Source organism: Rhinolophus hipposideros (genome assembly GCF_964194185.1).
Source record: "Rhinolophus hipposideros genome assembly, chromosome: 1".
Lineage (NCBI taxonomy): Eukaryota > Metazoa > Chordata > Mammalia > Chiroptera > Rhinolophidae > Rhinolophus > Rhinolophus hipposideros.
Genome location: NC_138047.1, coordinates 15,073,271 through 15,093,120, shown reverse-complemented (window position 1 = coordinate 15,093,120; position 19,850 = coordinate 15,073,271). Strand labels below are relative to the sequence as shown.

The window sequence follows — 19,850 nt, the reverse complement described above, 5'->3', positions numbered from 1 at the left end:
AACTGATCTTTATCCAACACCACAATCAATGATAAATGATGGTAACTAGATAGGTATTTGGATTTATATATTTTTTTGAGGCTGAGTCTAAAATCATATTAGGCAACACAGCCTAAGACTTTGAAGAGGGCTCCAATGTTGGGTGTAGGAACTTTCCAGTTGATTAGATCTGATGTGTCCAACTAATCCTTGATATACTTATAGCTAATAGAGAAAAATGAGACTTTGGGGCTATCTGGTATCCTTCACACTTGTAGTCTTTATTCTTTAAGTCATTCACCTTTGTTCTTTGCCCTTCATGGCACTTGTAACAAAATAGAAAGAGAAACATTAACCACATAAACACATAGTAAATATATGTTTACTAATCCCAGTAAGTGTTCTGATAGGGTTAGAACTGGGCACCTGAGAGATAATGAGGGATGGATGGATTAGAGAAAGCGTCTCAAAGGAAGCAGGATTTCTGAAGTAAGAGTTAGCCAGGAAAAGAGGATCAGCATTTCACAGTAAGACAGAATCTCAAGTCAGGTTAACTGTAATAATTACATTGAAATTACATGAACCTAGTATATACATGCCATTGGACCTAGAGGTGTAACATAAAAATATTATAGATCATCTAACAATATGTGAAAATGCCACACATTAATTTTAAATAGCAATTTGTAATACTAGGGTTATAAACTATTTGGCTCGGGGCAATATATTTCCATGTCTTATGAAATTATTAACTCTCATTAAACACTAATGATCCTTACTGGGAAGATTAGAGCTAATTAACTACTCCTTTCACCTACATTAATTTATCAGTTACTCATGATGAATCCAGTAAATGTTTCTGTGTTAGCTGGCCAAGGTAAGTTTTATGGACACGTAAAAAACACCACTTAAGCACGCACATAAACAAATACTTCAAAAAATAAACATCACCATCATTAGCCAATAAAGTTGAAAAACAAATGGACAACAGAACTAAATTTAATGATTTATTAAATAGTCATCCACCTAACATCAGTTAGGTGACCAAACATGTTGTTTCCATAGTAACAGTTGCTGGTGTAACAGGACCATGCCTCATCATCATTTCAGAATCAGAAGTAGGTAACTGAAAACAACTGAAATCTTTAGGAGGCTGAATGCCTTGACTTAAATACTAAAAACAGGTAGACTGCTCTTGAAGATTTTTTTTAGAAACAGAAAGATTTCAAGCAAAGAAAACCAACAATGGCCCCAAGTTATTATTGCATAAGTAAAGAGGGAAATTTGAGTGGTTCCCAAAGTGTAATCCAACATCATCAGCATCACCTTGGAACTTGGTAGAAATGCAAGTTATGGGGTCTCTACCTTGGCTACTGAATTTGGAAGGCTTAAGTAGCCTTCCAAAGGGGAAGGCCCTGTAATCTGTGTTCTAAGCAGGTGATTCTGATGCATGCTGAAGGTTTTCTCAAACCTCAGTGATTGTAAAATAAAACCAGACTTAAAAGCTCACTTCAATTTTGTTGCAGTTTCCTAAAAGTCGTTTTCTCTAATTTCATTCAATTTGGAACAAGTTGAAGCCATGTAATAGTATATCATTTATAGCCACCAACTCAAGAATTTACCAATAAACTTAAATTGTTAAACTTTAAAAAGGTTGAATGAACTTTGACCTTTGGATATTTTGAATATATTGTAGATTTAAAATTCTGAGGATTACATGGAGTTTTTGCTATCATAAATAATGGTTTTAGTTTGTACAACTTAAATTTCATGGTAAATAAAAAATATGACATTCATATAAGAAATGTACTATATTTTCATTTGCAAACGTTTGTATATGTTAATATATCTCACATGGCATGCATTAAAATTAATAGTTGCCTCTTTTTAGGAGAGCCTGTTATAGAGCACATAGTATCAAATTCTGTATATACTCTGTTTTTTTGGGTATGATAAAGTCTAATTGATAAATTAGGCAGAGTAAGAGTTTAACAACAATAACTAATAATAAAATAGAACAATTATAACAGTAAATTGTAATGAAAGATATGTGAATGTGGTCTCTCTCTGTCTCTCAAAAGATCTTATTATACTGTACTCACCTTTTCATTTGAAAGAAGCATTTTACCGCTTCTCTGTGGCATGTCCAAACTGTCAGCATCACTACTCTTATGCTTTGGAGCCATTATTAAATAAAATACGGGTGACTTGGACACCAGCACTGCGATACCCTAATAGTCCATCTGATAACCAAGCCAGCTAAGAAGTGACTAATGGTCGGAGAGCGTCTAATAGTGTGGAGACGCCTCACAGAGAGATGATTGACGTCCGGGAGGGATGGTGAGATGTTTCATCACAATACTCAGAACAGCCATGCAATTTAACTTATGTATGGTTTGTTTCTGGAATTTTTCCATTTACTATTTTCAGACAGTGATTGACTTGGGTAACTGAAAGCATGACCATGGATGAGGGAGGACTTATACTGAATGCCTCCTCACTGAGCACAGTCTGATTTCCTGTAGGAAGATTTTGTCTAACCTTTCCTCTACTCCACAAACTGCATTTTTAAACGTTTCCCAAACTGTCAGCAGTCAATTAAATAAACAAAAAAATTTTTTAATTAAACCTAAGTGTGATAAATTGAAAGGAACATTTTAGAACAGATGTTGCTCTAATGCCAGAGGCAGTTCTATGAGGAAGCATATCAAGTACAGTGTTTTGAGACACTGGAAATTAGTATCACAACCAATCAACCAAGTAACGTAAGAATTCCCCACTCCACTGGGGGAGATGGATTGAGACAGACTGACAGGGCAGCAAGGTATTGAGCCATATTAATTCTAGAAGAGTTTGATGAACAAAATGAAGGAATAAGAGTTGGTTTTTCCTATTCTTCCTATTATGAAAGTCTCAAGGAGTACCCCAGAAAGAACAAGGAGCCACAGTGTTATTGACACAGCTCACATAACTATATTAGGGGTTACAACTGCTTCCTGGTAAAGGCCTGGAGATAAAGGAAGGAAAAAGTTCCCACCTGGTGTACATGTAATGACACTCTTTTTTTCTATATATGCTACTGTAACTAAGTGTAGGGAATACACCTCCTTAAAGTGAAGATAATTTAGAATTGAACTGAACTCTGAACTGTATAGTTTTCTCATTAGATTAATAGAAATACCACTATCTATCTTCCTTTACAATGTCGAGAAAAATAAATGATGCCTGGCACCCAGTAAGAGCCCCAGCAGGGTGCACATGTGTCATCCTCACCAAGATCATGATCGAATGAACCATATCACCTTTGCCATCATGCCTTTTGATATTTTATTTATAAAACTTGACAATACTGATATTACATAAATCGTCCAGAATCCAAACTCAACATGAGTCCTGAACCTAAATTGCATTTTAATCTCCCTCCACTATAGACAGCCGAAAACTAAAACACCCTGAACACAGCCCTTTTTCATCCATGGCACAGTTTCAGAAATTTCTCCAAAAAAGTATTAATAATTTTTAAATTCAGGAAAATCAACTCCTGACATAATTAGATTTTTTCCTATTAATTACCAGATAATTTTAGACGTGAAAGTGAAATGATCTGGAGCACACACTCCTGGTGGAAGGCACAGAATGGTTCAGAGGTAAAGCCACTCTGTAAGTCAGCTCAGGGCTGGCCGGGCACAGGTTTGACCACATGCCCGGCTATCTTCATTATCATGAATGCATCAAGTATAAACTACACAAAAGAGCTTCCCACTTGTCATATTAAACAGCGTACTACCAAGGATTGTGCAGGCTTTCCTTCCAACGAACACTTTTACCCAAACATGTAATCCTCTGAGTTTCTAATGAAGCAAAGCGACACGAAAAACACTAACTTAACGTATTTTAGTTGAAATAAAATTTTATATAAAAGAGTTAAAAAGTATTTTCATGTGTAAACATTACTAAGTCACTAAGTATATTCGAAGCATATAAATTATACACATTGTGTAGGAATATTTACTTGAACATTCATTTGTTTTACTGAGAATTCTGAGTACTAAAGCAACTCACTGACTCAGATTCCAAAAAGATTGTCTTCTTTACCAATGACTGTTTTATTCTGCAAAAGACTTTAAAATAAATATTGTGACGTTTATCCAAGGCAATGACTCCCACACTCATCTTCCAGCCTCTAAAATACCTGCCTTCCTTTTCCTAAAGTAAATTTGCATTTGGAGAAAGTTTTTGATAACAGATTGTTTTTCAGGCTGGGATTTGATAAACATCAATTTAAGATACATTTCCAAACTGTAATTTCACAAACTGACCAGAAAATTCAATGCCATTCTAGGCACCATATGAATTCCAATCATGTTAGCATTTGCACTTTCTCCAATTCTTTTTTCTTTATACATAAATGAAAAGAGTTCCTTTGATTTACACTGTCTGCCTCACCAGTCAGCTTCCCTTTGTAAAGGAGTCCCTCACCATATGTCCTGTTACCTCTCTGAGTAAATTTTGACTTCAATATTTATCCCATTCATAGCAGAAGCTTCAGTGTAGGATCTTTCTTGTTCTTATTTCTTTATTCTTTATTCTGGATATTTTGAATATACTGTAGATTTAAAATTCTGAGGATTACATGGAGTTTTTGCTATCATAAATAATGGTTTTAGTTTGTACAACTTAAATTTCATGGTAAATAAAAAATATGACATTTATACAAGAAATGTACTATATTTTTATATAGTACATTTAAAATGTACAACTGTACATTTAAAATGTACAACCGTATATTCAAAAAGTACAGTTTTAAACCTGTTCATTTTGCTTAAGTGGAAAACATGAGTGAATCTACCTAAGCGTAGGAAAGGGAATAACCAGTTATAAAACCTCTACCGTAACTATAATTATTCTACAACCATCTTCGACTTCTGGGTTCAAAAAACAAAGATTTTCTAACTTTCTCTCATGTGTTGTTATTCTTTTTTTTTTTTTTTTTAACAAACAAATACTGGAAAGTTACTATTTTGGTTCTTATTATGATGAGGAAAATAGAACCAAGCAAAGTAAAAAATAAACAAAATTAAATAGACCAATAAAATTAAGAAAGGACTAAAGAAAAGCAATAAAGTCTAACATTTCCAAAGAAGAGTCCCTCTGAAATATTTTGCTTAGTTTCATCCTTAGTTATGTCAAAGTTCAGAACAACACAGATATTTTTAAAAACAATTTGTTTTCTTATTTTCAAACTATGATGTGTTTCACGAAAATGCAGAAAATAAAGGCATGAAAAAATAATTCCTAAAATTTCTTGTTTTAAAATTTCAGGCTTTTCTGTTGAAACTTTATCAGGAGTATTCCTTCCCATTCTGAAATCTCTCTCTATAGAGATACCATACCACTCCCCACCATTTTGGCTTTTTTCTGGTTTATAGTACTGTATCTCAAAATAACCCCTTTATTTTGCCATTCTTTAATTTTTGTTTTCTGTTCTTAATATTTTTGACTTCTTTTTATAAAAAGTTAATTTCTCACCTACCTACCCCCACCAAACGAAGAAACCATTTTCCCTCTGCCCCATGTAGTTAGGGCATAATGCATCAACTTTCTATGATTCATTATTATAACCATAAATCTACATAGCTAAACCATACAAAGTTCTATGATATTTTTCCCCAGATATTTCTTTTTGTTGGTTCTCTCTGTGTCTACCTCTGAATCATCCATCCACTCTTCAGAACAAACCTCCAATCTTCTGAGGGCGTGGGAAGAGGTAAGCTGCTCTGCTCTGTGAGGTGAGGGAGGTGATCTGGGAGTCCAAGTTGTAAAGTCTTTCAAACAATTCTCCAAACGTCAGTGCCACTTTGCAGAGGTTTTCCTGCTTCCTACAAATTCCTGTGGCTTTCTGAAGTCCTACAGAGAGAAATTGGCTCTCCTCCCACAGTCTTGGATTTCAACCTCATTCAAACTGCTAAGTCAGGTATCACTCATCTGCTTTCCCAATCTTTGTTGACATCTTTTGTCTGCTGTCATTTCCTTCCATTCTCTTTGTTCTTGTGGGTTTGTTCCTTTTTAATCCTTTAATACCCTTTTAGTGTGGCTTATAGAGGGAACACAAGTAAATGCATCTTCCAATCTACCATGATTAACTGGAAGTATTTGTACTCATTATTTGTAAAGCATGATTTTCTATGGGTTGTTGTGTGTTTTTTTTGTTGTTGTTGTTTTTAACATAATCACACCCGTTTCTCTTTTGCCCACTCCAAGTTGTCTAGTTGTCTACACGTAAGTCTGATTAACTAATTGCAATGGATTATTTTAAAGAGGGGACAACATTCAGTTCTAAGAAAAATTGTAAAGTAGATAAAATTAATGTCCAATGTTTTTGGCCTCCCCATTCTTTTGTCATTTTCCCCACTTGATGGCACCCTTCTCCAAGATCCATTATCTTCATGTTTCCCTCTCTCTCTCTCAAATAAACCAAATCTTAGAGGGAGGAGAAAAAAAACACAAACTGAACTTATTCATACTCTGGTGTAAATGATTAACATCATTAAAAAGTACTTCCATGATATTAAATAAAATGAAAATTTCTAAATTAAAATGAAGGTAAACAGGAATATCCAAAGATGTGTTTGGGAACACTCTCAGGGAGTAGGAATCTGTTGGGAGAGGAATGGATTAGAGTGAAAAGGGGAGAGAAAAGGGGCAAATGAGAGAAAAGGGGCAAAGAAAATGAAATAGGACAGACTAACAGAGAAAACAGATTGGTTACAATGTCTAATTCCAAAGAGATAATTTAATATTTTTCTTCTTATATATGCAAATCTGGAGAAGCCAGAGTAAAAATACTAATAAAATAAAATTTTATATACTGTAGAAACTATAGTAAGAGACATGGCATATGAAGATACAAGTATCATGAAAATTATGTTCTGTAAACAAAATTATTAAATAAAAGTGTCCCAAATTCCATTTATACCTCCATCTAGTTAATGTTAATAAGTGACTTGACTTTTCTGGTTGACATCAGTAGCTAGAACACTAAGGTTTCAGATTAGGGAAATACATTTTTATGGGCTACTCTACTGCAAATATAATGGAAAAGATGTCAGTGTTTACCAGAAAGATAGCATTGGTTTTGACATAATAAGCAAGAAACTCTAGTGACTACTAAAAATTATTATTGGACCTTTCTAGATCCATTATCTCTCAGGCAAGTGGTCAGCACAAGCAGAGAAACTGAAATAGAACCCTCTTGCTTAAAAAAAATAAGAAAAGAAAACAAAACATCTATTTTGTGAATCAACCTAACTATGCATCTTAAAATATGTTTGGATTTACTTAGAAAGGAATTTTAATTTGCTCATTTACAGAATAAAGAGACTGGCTTAGATCTGTGGTTACTGATGCAAGGCTGTGAAGAAACACCCCCCTGTCATTAAATTTCCACCAACCACAGCATAGTGAGAAAATAGTGAGCTTTTTATGAACCCCACTTTACCCAATTTAAACAATTATCCTTTATTCTGAGATTGTGTCCCATCTTGTATGAAATAGGGATGATAATGGACAGCTGTTTTTCTTTTCCTCCTTTTCCTCTCCCTATTATTATTTCTGCTTTGAATTGTTCTTACTTAGCAAAATTTAAAAGTTGATGAATTTCTATTGGTCACCAACATTTAAAAAATGAAAATACCTACTGTTCAATGATATATATCTAAAGCCTCTTTCAATATCAATGCAAATTAATTCAAAATAGTCCTCTAGTTTTTCTTGCACCAGGAGATCTCAACATAGTTCTTTGAAACCTTGGTCCTTTTTCTTATATTGTTATTCTTCTGTGTTGGTCTATGTTTAAACTACGTGGGAAAAAGTGAATTATATAAAATGCTACAAGTACTCAAGTCAACTGTGGTAATTCTAGGGTTCACCTAGGTGCCTGGCCATGGCAGACTACAGGACTCATCGTGAAGATGAAATCACACAGTAAACACACTGTCTTTGCTTAGATTGTGTTACAAATTAATGATGATATAGCATTAACGGGTTTCTAAGGTATTTTTATTCATTCTCTCCATTAAGAATAACAAAATGTCAATTGTCCACATCAAAGAATAAGAACAATAATTACAGAAAATTACTTCAATATGTAAGTCTTCAAAATAACGATGTTAATCTTGGTTTCGTTTGTATTGTGAGGCATCTATCTATCTATATAATAGATATCTCACATGGGTATTCCAGCAAATTCTCCCTGGCTAATTACATCAACTAATATTCACAGGGATTAGTAAATCCAGTATCCTTGCCTGACAAGGACATGTTTTATAATTTTTTATCATAAAAATCACTTGTACTCTAAAAGTTCTAGCTGAGGATTCAGAGACTTAAGCTCCTGTCCTCACTCTGTGTTTCATTTTGGGACTCTGGTCAAATGACGTCACCTCTTTGTGCTCTCAGTGCCCTGGTCTATGAATGGAGAGAATAATATCTCATTAGATCCTCATGACAATCTTGTGAGATAGATAACAGTCAGGAAAATCCTTTGAAAAATACAAAGCACTATGAAAATATTAAAAGGTATGATCAAAATCAATAAATATTTACTGATTTGGGACTTCCTGAAACATGTCCTTATTTGCAACAGCATCCAAGTCAAATATCATCCAAGTCAAAATTACTACAAATTTCAATTCATTCATGTATATCTATCTTTTCTATTTTCTCCCAGAGGCCTTTATACAAAAGTCTGTGCCTTTTCAGACAATAGTTTAGTGGTTACCAGAGGGTAAAGGGGGTGGGGGGTGGGAGATGAGGGGGATCAAATATATGGTGATGGAAGGAGAACTGACTCTGGGTGGTGAACACACAATGGGATTTATAGATGATGTAATACAGAATTGTACACCTGAAATCTATGTAATTTCACTAACAATTGTCACCAAAATAAATTTTAAAAAGAAGTCTGTGCCTTTTAAAAATGGCTCCATGAAGCAATTTCTTTACAATGGTTAATTAAGGGCTCTATTATCTCATGAAGACCACTGAAATGTCTTCTCGGATTTCTCTGTAGAATTAATTTTCCTATATGCACTGTTCAGTTTATAAGAAGAAATAAAATAATTTCAAGGTTCATAAAACCTAGTAAACTGCTGACAGTGATTAGTTTGAAGGAGTATGAGCAACTACAAATCCATTACCAGCTGGACGTACAGATCTCCACCACTGAGTGGTGTTTCCCAAAATTCAAATATGCGAACTCTTTCTTAGTGTCAAAATACCTCCCCAACAGAAAAATATATATTGACAAACAAACTACAAAATTACTAATGCTTTTGAGTGAATTTGTATTTTCCTAATCATGACAGCATCTGTATACATTTGAGAATTAGCACACAGACAATAATTGGTAAGCATAGAGATCAAGGGACCTCAGCAGTTTTTGACACACTAGGAGACAACTACTGACCTACAGCTTACCCTTGTCATGTTTTTTTTTTTGTCTTCCCGTAGAGAATAATTAATTTCTCACTTAAACAAAATGGGAGGAAATAAGAAAAATTCAAACATAAATGAGGCAAGTTTCTTATTCTTATTACCTTATTTGTTCTCTTTTTAAATCTGGGAATTGATTAGTTTTTAATTCAAATTATCTGTTAGAAAATAAATCTTAGAGGACGTCATCAAAATGCCGGTGTGAGGTGAGCCTCTGTAAAGCTCCCCTGGAATTTACAACTAATCGAACAACAATAACTCCACAAAGGACTCCCGCACAGCAGACAGGCAAGACGAATAGGCCCACTACTGAATGCACCTTAAAAGTGGGCGAATACTGCGAGCAGGGGAGGAGGGAAGGGAGAAGTGTGGAGATGGAGCTGCATGGTCTCAGGACATAGACCTGGCTCAGTGCTCCGAGCTCACTGCATCCCAGAGCTACCGCAGCTGCCAAGAGAGGGAAGAACTCGAACTGCTAGGGCTCCGCTTATGGCCCACAGGGCTGAGGGGGCAGCATATAACATGGCTGAACCCAACGCTCACGGCAGAGACCTTGGAGAAAAGACTGAGGGAAGAAGGCTGAAAACGGCGGTTTAAGCCCTCACTGCCAAGAAAAGAACGGAAGCCTTAGACACTGAGACTAGCTGCCACCTCCCTATCCTCCCAGAGCTTGCCCCACCGCCAGCTGCCCGGTGATAGAAGCAGAACAGTAGCAGTGTCAGATCAAAAGAATAGAATATTTGCTGTTCTGAGAACTGTGGACCGCAGACACAGATTCGCAGCCCAACTAGTTCCGGCAAAGGAGAGGGAGCTGTGGAAGCTGGACCGGCTGTGGTGGTGGTTGCTGCCATTGCTCTGGGCCACCTCTCACAACTCACCCCGCCCCTGGCCCAACCTATCTGGGTGGATACCTGCAGAAGTAAACAGAACTGCTGAAACATATGTGCTCTGAATCTGGTGCAGGAAGAGCTTTGGAACTTCAAAAACTCTCTGCATACCCACATGAACACTGCACCCTGTGACCCAGGCAAACTATTAACAGTGGAGAAGCCCGTCTCCCAGGGAATCCCCCCATTGTGTGAGAAGCTGGAATAGTGCAGAGAAAACATAGCACTACCGTGTAAGAGAGAAAAAAAAAGGCTGCAGTCAGAGAGAAAATAAAACATTCTACCAACAAGTCCTGGAAAACAAAAGAAAGACCTCTTCCTATCAACCTGTTGCAGAAGCCACTCCTGTAGATGTCTAGGAAGAGAAATAATAAATCAGTAATTGCTATGAATGACCAAGGCAACAAGAGAGCTCAGAAAGAAAGTGAAAAGTCTCCAGAAAATGAACTTAAAGATATGGAAACATGTGACTTAAATGACAGAGAATTGAAGATTGCAGTTCTGAAAAAACTCAACGAGATGCAAGAAAACACAGAAAGGCAATTTAATGAACTCAGAAACACAATCATAGAACAACATGAGCACTTTAGGAAAGAGATTGAAATTTGAAAAAAGAACCAAATAGAATTTCTGGAGATTAAGAACTCAATAGAAGAAATTAAGAATGAAATAACCAGCCTAGGTAGTAGAGTTGACCAGATGGAGGAAAGAATCAGTGACATCGAAGATAGAAACCTGGAAATTACACAGATGGAAGAAGAAAGAGACTTGAGACTTAAAAGAAATGAAAGAACTCTACAAGAACTTTCTGACTCCATCAGGAAGAGCAATATAAGGATAATGGGCATACCAGAAGGAGAAGAAAGAGAGAAGGGAACAGAGAATATATTCAAATAAATTGTTGATGAGAACTTCCCAAACTTGTGGACAGAACTGGATCCTCAAATCCAAGAAGCAAATAGAACAGCTAATTACCTCAATCCCAACAGGCCTTCTCCAAGGCACATTGTAATGAAGCTGTCTAAAATCAACAACAAAGAGAGGCGCGATGTTGGCGGGGTCTTAAGATGGCTGCTGGGAGTCTCTCTTCTAACCGAAGAAAGGATGTGGAGTGGACTGCTACCTCCTGGCCTAAATGAAAGTGATGTTGAGTTGAATTCTGAAGATGAAGAGACACTGGAGAATGCCGGGCTTCACTTAAAGGAAGATAAAGAAGATGGGACCGTTACAAAAGCAGAGCTCTCTGATCCCCCTCAGATGGACTGGAAGCTGAAGCAGAGACAAATGTAAACGCATATGAAGAGTGTCCTTCAGCAATTCCCTCACATATGTGGAATAAATTTCAAGAATTGCCTAAAAAACACTCTGAACAGAAAACCTCATCTTCAAGATTCAGGAGAAAAAGAAAACGCTCCAGAAAAGGTGAACTGAAGAATGAAGAAGAATCTCAGAGTGAACAGTCCTCAAGTCAAACCCAGTGGAAGGAACTTACTCAGTATTTTGAAGTCAACGACAGATTTGAACCCCCTGTTAAAAAGAAAAAAGTTGACAAGTCAGGCCTTGAAAAGAGCATAGACCAGGCTGTGGAAGAGTGGAATATTGAGAAAGCTGAGGAACTCAGTAACCAGCTCGCTACCCGGGAGCTTGGTGTAAAAATTGCCAAAGCGATTGCCTGCCACAACTTTGTAAAAGCCAAAATGGAAGCTGAAAATTCACAGGTTGCTCGAAAAAAGAAGAAACTTGCATGGGGATTTGAAGCAAAGAAGAGATGGGAAACCAAAAGCAACATGGGATATATGTAGCTTGCCAGAGTTCTTCAAGACATTGTATCTTTACTTGAGGTTTTCCTTGAGTCTTCAATTGCTCAATTTACTGAAAAGGTTTTCCTGCTTATGTTAGATAATATTTCAGGAAATTGATAGAAGTAGAAAAAAGAAGCATAAAATTTGGGAGTTGATTATCAAATAAATCTTTTCAAGCTTTTTCTAACGAGTTCATCCTATTGAAGTGAATGAAATTGAGTGTTCTGTTGTTTGTACAAGGAATATAAGCATACATACGGGGGAAAAAAGATACACATTTACTTATTTATTTATGTAGACCTACAGTATAAAATCAATTTTACTTTTCATCCATACGCTGTAGCATAGCCAATGAGCTCCTTGTACTTTCTATCTGTACTCAGTGTAACTGCACTTATCCTGGAATTGTGGTTTTAAGATTGGCATTTGTTTATAATGGATTAGTCATAAGTGCAAGAAAATTTCAATTGATAGTATCTTTACAAATGAGGTTATCTTACTGTTATAAAAGTAATTGTTGGTTCTTTATTGGGCGCAGTAGAGTTGATACCTCACAGTCACATAATAAGACCACCTCAGGGATACTGTGGATGCCTGATCATGGCATTGTACACCAAAGCTAAACATTAGTGAATGCCAACTATAATTTTATATATATAATGTGATGGCTCAGTGTGAGGTCGGAGGGATAGTGGATGGGGGAAGGGGAGTTCACAGTGTGAGGGATATAAATGATGAACGTCTAAGTATTACCTTGTCTTGTACACCTGAAACTAATAAATTAAAAAAAAAAAGATAAATCACAAAAAAAAGCAGTTGATTAATTTTTGTGTACCTTCTGATAAAATATTATAAGTTTTAAAAAGGACAGAATGTAGTATTTGGAGGATGATATAAATTCAGCTCTCCCTGGAAATGCCTTCCTAAATATTTCTCTCAGCCATGTAATTCTTTAAATTATGAGATGATTCTTAGAAGAGAAGTGGTGTAATTATATTAGAATATTATAACTCAAGACAATATCACTATGAACCTTCTAAAAAAATAAATAAAATAAAATAAAATCAACGACAAAGAAAGAATCCTCAAGGCAGCCAGGGAAAAGAACACGGTAACCTACAAAGGAAAGCCCATTAGATTATCATCAGATTTTTCAGCAGAAACTCTACAAGCCAGAAGGGACTGGAACCAAATATTCAAACTATTGAAAGAGAGAAATTATGAGCCAAGAATAATATATCCAGCAAAGATATCCTTTAGATATGAAGGAGGAATAAAGACCTTTCCAGACATACAGAAGCTGAGGGAATTTTCTAATACAAGACTTGCACTACAAGAAATACTAAAGGAGGCTATTCGACCACCATCAATAGGGACAATTTGTGATAACCAAAACATAAAAAGGAGAAGAGTAAAGGCCTGAACCCGAATATGGGAATGGAAAATATAAACGTGCTGAAGAAAATGGAATACTCTAAATATCAAACTTTCTTTTACATAAACTTAAGGGTAACCACTCAAAAAAAAGTCCAAAACTGAAATATGTACTGTAATAAAAGAAGAAACAGAGGGAAACATCATAGAATAGCAGCACACAGAAAAAAATAATAGACAACAACAGAAAGGCAAAGAAACAATGGAGACACAGCCTTACCAGAAAACTAAAGATAGAATGACAGGAAATCCTCACATATCAGTAATCACCTTAAATGTAAATGAACTGAACTCACCAATAAAAAGGCACAAAGTAGCAGATTGGATCAAAAAACTAAACCCAACCATATGCTGTCTCCAAGAGACACATCTCAGCTATAAGGACAAGCTAGACTCAAAGTGAAAGGGTAGAAATTGACACTCCAAGCAAATGGTACCCAGAGAAAATCAGTTGTAGCCATACTGATATCAGATGAAACAGACTTCAGGGTGAAAAAGATAACAAGAGACAAAGATGGACATTTCATAATGGCAAAGGGGACTATACAACAAGAAGACATAACAGTCATCAATATTTATGCCCCCAATCAGGGAGCACCAAAATATACCAAGCAACTGTTAACAGAACTAAAGGGACAAATTGACCAAAACACAATTATACTAGAGGATTTAAATACATCATTGACAGTTATGGATTGATCATCCAAACAGAAAATAGATAACGAAATAGCAGCCCTAAATGACACATTAGATGAAATGGACATAATTAACATATATAGAGCACTTCATCATAAAACATCAGACTATACATTCTTTTCTAGTGTACATAGAACATTCTCAAGGATAGACCATATATTGGAACATAAAATCAGCCTCAGCAAATTTAAGAAGATTGAAATCATACCAAGCATATTCTCTGATCACAAGGCTTTGAAATTGGATATCAACTGCGAAAAGAAAGCAGGAAAAAACACAAATACATGGAGATTAAACAACATACTTTTAAAGAACGACTGAGTCAAAGAAGAAATTAGAGGAGAGATCAAAAGATACATAGAAACAAATGACAATGAAAATTCATCCTACCAAAATTTTGGGGATGCAGTGAAAGCAATTTTAAGAGGGAAATTTATACCATTACAGGCCTATCTCAGGAAATGAGAAAAATCCCAAATAAATAACCTCATGTTACACCTTAAAGAACTAGAAAAAGAAGAACAAGTGAAACCCAAGGGCAGCAGAAGAAAGGAAATAACAAAAATCAGAGCAGAACTAAATGAAATAGAGAACAAAAAGACAATAGAAAAAAATTAATGTGACAAAGAGCTTGTTCTTTGAAAAGATTAACAAAATTGACAAACCCTTGGCTAGACTCACTAAGATAAAAAGAGAAGACACTAATTAACAAAATCAGAAATGAAAAAGGGGAAGTTATCACGGACACCACAGAAATACAAAGGATCATGGAAGAAAATTATGAAGGACTATATGCCACCAAATTCAATAACCTAGAAGAAATGGACAAGTTCTTAGAAACATATAGCCTTCCTAGGCTGAACCATGAAGAACTGGAAAATCTAAACAGACCGATCACCAGTAACGAAATTGAATCAGTCATCCAAAACCTTCCCAAAAGCAAAAGTCCGGGAGTAGATGGCTTCACTAGTGAATTCTACCAAACCTTCAAAGAGGATCTAATCCGAATCTGCTCAAACTCTTCCAAAAAATTGAAGAAGAGACAGTACTCCCTAACTCATTTTATGAGGCCAACATTACTCTGATACCAAAACCTGGTAAGGACAACACAAAAAAAGAAAACTACAGACCAATATCTCTGATGAATTCAGATGCAAATATCCTAAACAAAAATCCTAAGCAAATCGAATTCAACAATGCATTAAAACAGTTATTCATCACAACCAAGTGGGGTTCATCCCCGAGGTACAAGCATGGTTCAACATCCGCAAATCCATCAATGTGATACATCACATAAACAAAATAAAGGACAAAAATCATATGATTATATCAATTGATGCAGAAAAAGCATTTGACAAGAAACAACATCCATTTATGATTAAAACACTTAATAAAAGAGGTATAGAAGGAAAATACCTTAACATAATAAAGGCCATATATGACAAGCCCTCAGCTAATCTCATAATTAATGTGAAAAACTGAAGCCCTTTGCTCTATGTTCAGGAACACGACAGGGCTGTCCCCTATCGCCTCTGCTTTTCAACATAGTGTTGGAAGTCCTTGTCAGAGCAATCAGGCAAGAGAAAGAAATAATATGCATCCCAATTGGGAATGAAGAAGTTAAATTATCACTCTAGGCCGGCCCAGTGGCGCAGGCGGTTAGAGCTCCATGCTCCTAACTCCGAAGGCTGCCGGTTCGATTCCCACATGGGCCAGTGGGCTCTCAACAACCAAAAAAAAAAAAAAAAAAAAAAAAAAAATTATCACTCTGCAGATAACATGATGCTATATATAGAAAACCCTAATGACTCCACCAAAAAGCTATTAGAAACAATCAACGAATACAGTAAAGTTGCTGGCTACAAAATCAACGTACACAAGTCCATTGCATTCCTATATACTAACAATGAAATCTCAGAAAAAGAAATTCAACAAACAATTCCTTTTGCAATTGCAGCAAAATAAAATACCTAGGAATAAACTTAACCAAGGATGTGAAGGACCTATATGCTGAAAACTACAAGACATTTTGAAAGAAACTGAAGAAGACACAAAGAAATGGAAAGACATTCCATGCTCATGGATTGGAAGAATCAACATAGTTAAAATGGCCATATTACCCAAAGCAATATGCAGATTTAATGCAATCCCCATTAAAATCCCAATGGCATTTTTTAAAGAAATAGAACAAAAAATCATCAGATTTGTTTGGAACCACAAAAGACCCCGAATAGCCAAAGCAATCTTAAGAGAAAAGAACAATACTCAAGGTATCGCACTCCCTGACTTTAGCTTGTACTACAAGGCTACAATAATCAAAACAGCATGGCAGAAAAACAGACACATAGACCAATGGAATAGAATGAGAACATAGAAATAAAACCACATAAATAAGGACAGATAATTTTTGACAAAGAAGCTAAAAACATACAATGGAGGAAAGACAGCCTCTTCAAAAAATGGTGCTGGGAGAATTGAATAGCCACGTGCAGAAAATTGAAACTGGACTGCTATCTGTGACCATGTACCAAAATTAATTCAAAATGGATCAAAGACTTAAGCATAAGACCTGACACAATAAACTGCATAGAAGAAAACATAGGTACTAAACTTATGGACCTTGGGTTCAAAGAGCATTTTATGAATTTGACTCCAAAGGCAATGGAAGTAAAAGCTAAAATAAACGAATGGGACTATATCAAACTTAAAAGCTTCTGCACCGCAAAAGAAACCATCGACAAAATAAAAAGGCAACCAATTGAATGGGAAAAGAGTTTTGCAAACAGTGCCTCAGATAAGGGGCTATTATCCAAAATGTACAAGGAACTTATGAAGCTTAACAACAAAAAAACAAACAAAATGTTCCTATATCATCTTTTCTTACCGCCGAATAGTATTCCATTGTGTATATATACCACAACTTTATCCATTCATCTACCTAAGGACATTTTGGTTGTTTCCATGTCTTGGCCACCGTAAACAAAGCTGCAATGAACATTGGAACACATGTGTCTTTATGGATAAACGTTTTCATCGTGCAGAACTGAATCAAGCTTTGGGAGCCATCACGGACACCTGGCACCGTCCTCTAAGTGCCAGGGGTACCCCATATATCAAATCATTGTGTCAACAACAAATTCCCCACTTGTTTCCAAACTCTCCGGCAAAGCAGGGGCTGCCCTGAGTGAGATAACATGAAAATGTTAGTGAATCACATGAGCACAGGCTGTGTGAGCGTCTTTTGAAAACTGTCTTGGATACACATCTAAGGATGATCTGAACTTTAATTAAGTCACACGTAAAGGCTCTCTAGGGTTTTTAAAAACTAAAGAGCTTTTAGGATATAATACTGCATGTCCTGCTTTACAGACTAGGCAATGTATGATAAAAGCTCAAAGCTGAAGCAACCACAATGCTGATCACAATACTCCATCTAAAGTTGCACTGGAAGAGCCATAACAACCATAGTATAGCTCATTTCTTTCCGTTGTCTAGCCACTTCATGCAAGTAAGGGTTATTATGTTTTATTTAATCATGTGTTTAACCTTTTCGTTCCAAATTTAGGCTTTTTTATTTTGGTAGTAGGTCATGCATCTTAATAAATTATTTCCTTTGCATTAATTCAAAATAATAATCAACTTTTTATTCCCCCAAATCCATTTGTAGAGGAGGAAGGTAAGATTTATAAGCAGGAATGTCCAAAATTCCATACATTAAAAAAAAAATAATCTTAAAACTTCATGGATTTTGTTGTGGTTGCCAATTCTGAAAGCATATATAAATTACAGAGCTTTTTTGTTTTGTTTTGTTTTGTTTAGGCAATAGCAACATCTAATAAGTCAGATGAACTGAAAACAACTTCTGGTTTATCTGTGAGTTTTTCCCTACACCTCAATAGTGTGTTAATTAATGCCACTTAAAGGTACATGCATTTGACCATGTCACTTCTTAACCCCATGTCCCATATATTTAGTTCATCATACATTTAACTTAACTAACAGTTATAGTCATAACAGTCTGAGCATTCTTTATTGTGAATAGATGTCTTAGGTGATGAAAATGGAGAATCTTTACTAAAAACATCCCTGTATTCTTGATTATTTGGATAATTAAAAATTAGGGTTGGTGTTCCCAATGGTATCAACCATAATGTGTTGCACACTTATAGAGCACTCAGTAGGTTCCTTTGGGTACTAAAGGATTTTGTGAGTTTTCCAAACTTGTTCCAGCCACAAAGACAGTTAATTCAATTAACTACTAAATTACTTAAATTGTACATTTTTCTAGTGTCTTACAATATCTTACATTAGAATTCAAAGATATTAAAGACTAAGGTAGAAATAATAAATCACTTGCCTTTTTAAGTTCCTAAGACATGCAGTTTTCAAATGGCTTATAAAAATTCTGATCCCTTAGAATATAGTTCAATAATATGTAATGACTATGTATGGTGTCAAATGGGTACTAGACTAGTCAAGGAGATCACTTCATAAGGTACATAAATGTCTAATCACTATGTTGCACACCTAAAACTAATATAATATTGTAGGTCAACTGTAATTGAAAAATAAAACTTTAAAAATAGAAAAAAAATGATAGAAAATAAAAAATCTGATCCCTTATCTTATGAAACACTGCAGCAGTAGGAGATATATATACCAAGTACACTTTCCAGCTTTTTCTTTTCTTTCTTTTTTTTTTGTAAATAGAATAAATAACAAGTGAGACTTTTTCAAAAGATACTGATTATTTATGGTTATTTCATTAGAAAGTTTCATTATAGATTATTTCATTAGGAAGTTTTCCTTCCCATTTCAGCGATCTATTTTTGGTATAAGAATCTAGACCAAATACAAGGTTTTTTGAATAATTTCTGGAATGAAAACTGTTAGAAATCTCTACAAATATATTCTGAGTTTAGAGCATTAAAATTATATTTAAAACCCAGTCCATAATACGATATTATTATATGCTCCAGCAAAACTATATGTTTCTAAGGAAAATTTACAGGTCTGCAGCCTTCATTCTGCAGTATGGGCAAAATTATGTTTCATCTGAAGCATGAAGTTTGGTAAGTAACAAATTCATTTAGCTGTGTTCTCAATGAATATAGTTCTTATTAGTCATCACTAACAAACATTTATAAATTACCTACAAAATACAGTTCTTTCCCTCAAGAAGTAAGGTGCAGGAAACAAATATTATAGAAAAGGATATAAAACTATTGCTATTTGCACAAAGTGTGAACATTTGTATAAAAATTCAAAAATGGAAAACTAGCAAAGTTTAAAAAATGTCTTCTTGCATTCCTACAGGCGTTCAATGGCATATTAAAAATACACAATAATGAGGCATCATCCACAACAGCAACAAAGACATACCTGTGAAAACAGGTCAACTGGCTGGGAAACTAAGGCAGCCTCAGACTCTTTAACTTGCATGGGTTCCTCCCAAGATCCAGTACCTAACATTATAATTTTGTATAGTTTTTCTTAAAGAAAGGCTCCAAAACTGCATAAGCTGCAGAGTCCACAAAACCTGGATCTGCCCCAGTGAGGA

At 35.4% G+C, this 19,850-nt stretch overlaps 1 protein-coding gene across 1 annotated transcript; it reads left to right on the top strand.

Moving 5' to 3' along the window:
- Nucleotides 1–11,417: 11,417 nt before the first annotated feature.
- On the top strand, nucleotides 11,418–12,415 carry LOC308496149 (protein FAM204A-like). Its single transcript, XM_081044900.1, is given in 2 exon segments — nucleotides 11,418–11,604; nucleotides 11,607–12,415. Coding segments are annotated over 2 exon segments (696 nt in total). The 5' UTR covers nucleotides 11,418–11,462; the 3' UTR covers nucleotides 12,161–12,415.
- The last annotated feature ends 7,435 nt before the right edge of the window (nucleotides 12,416–19,850 follow it).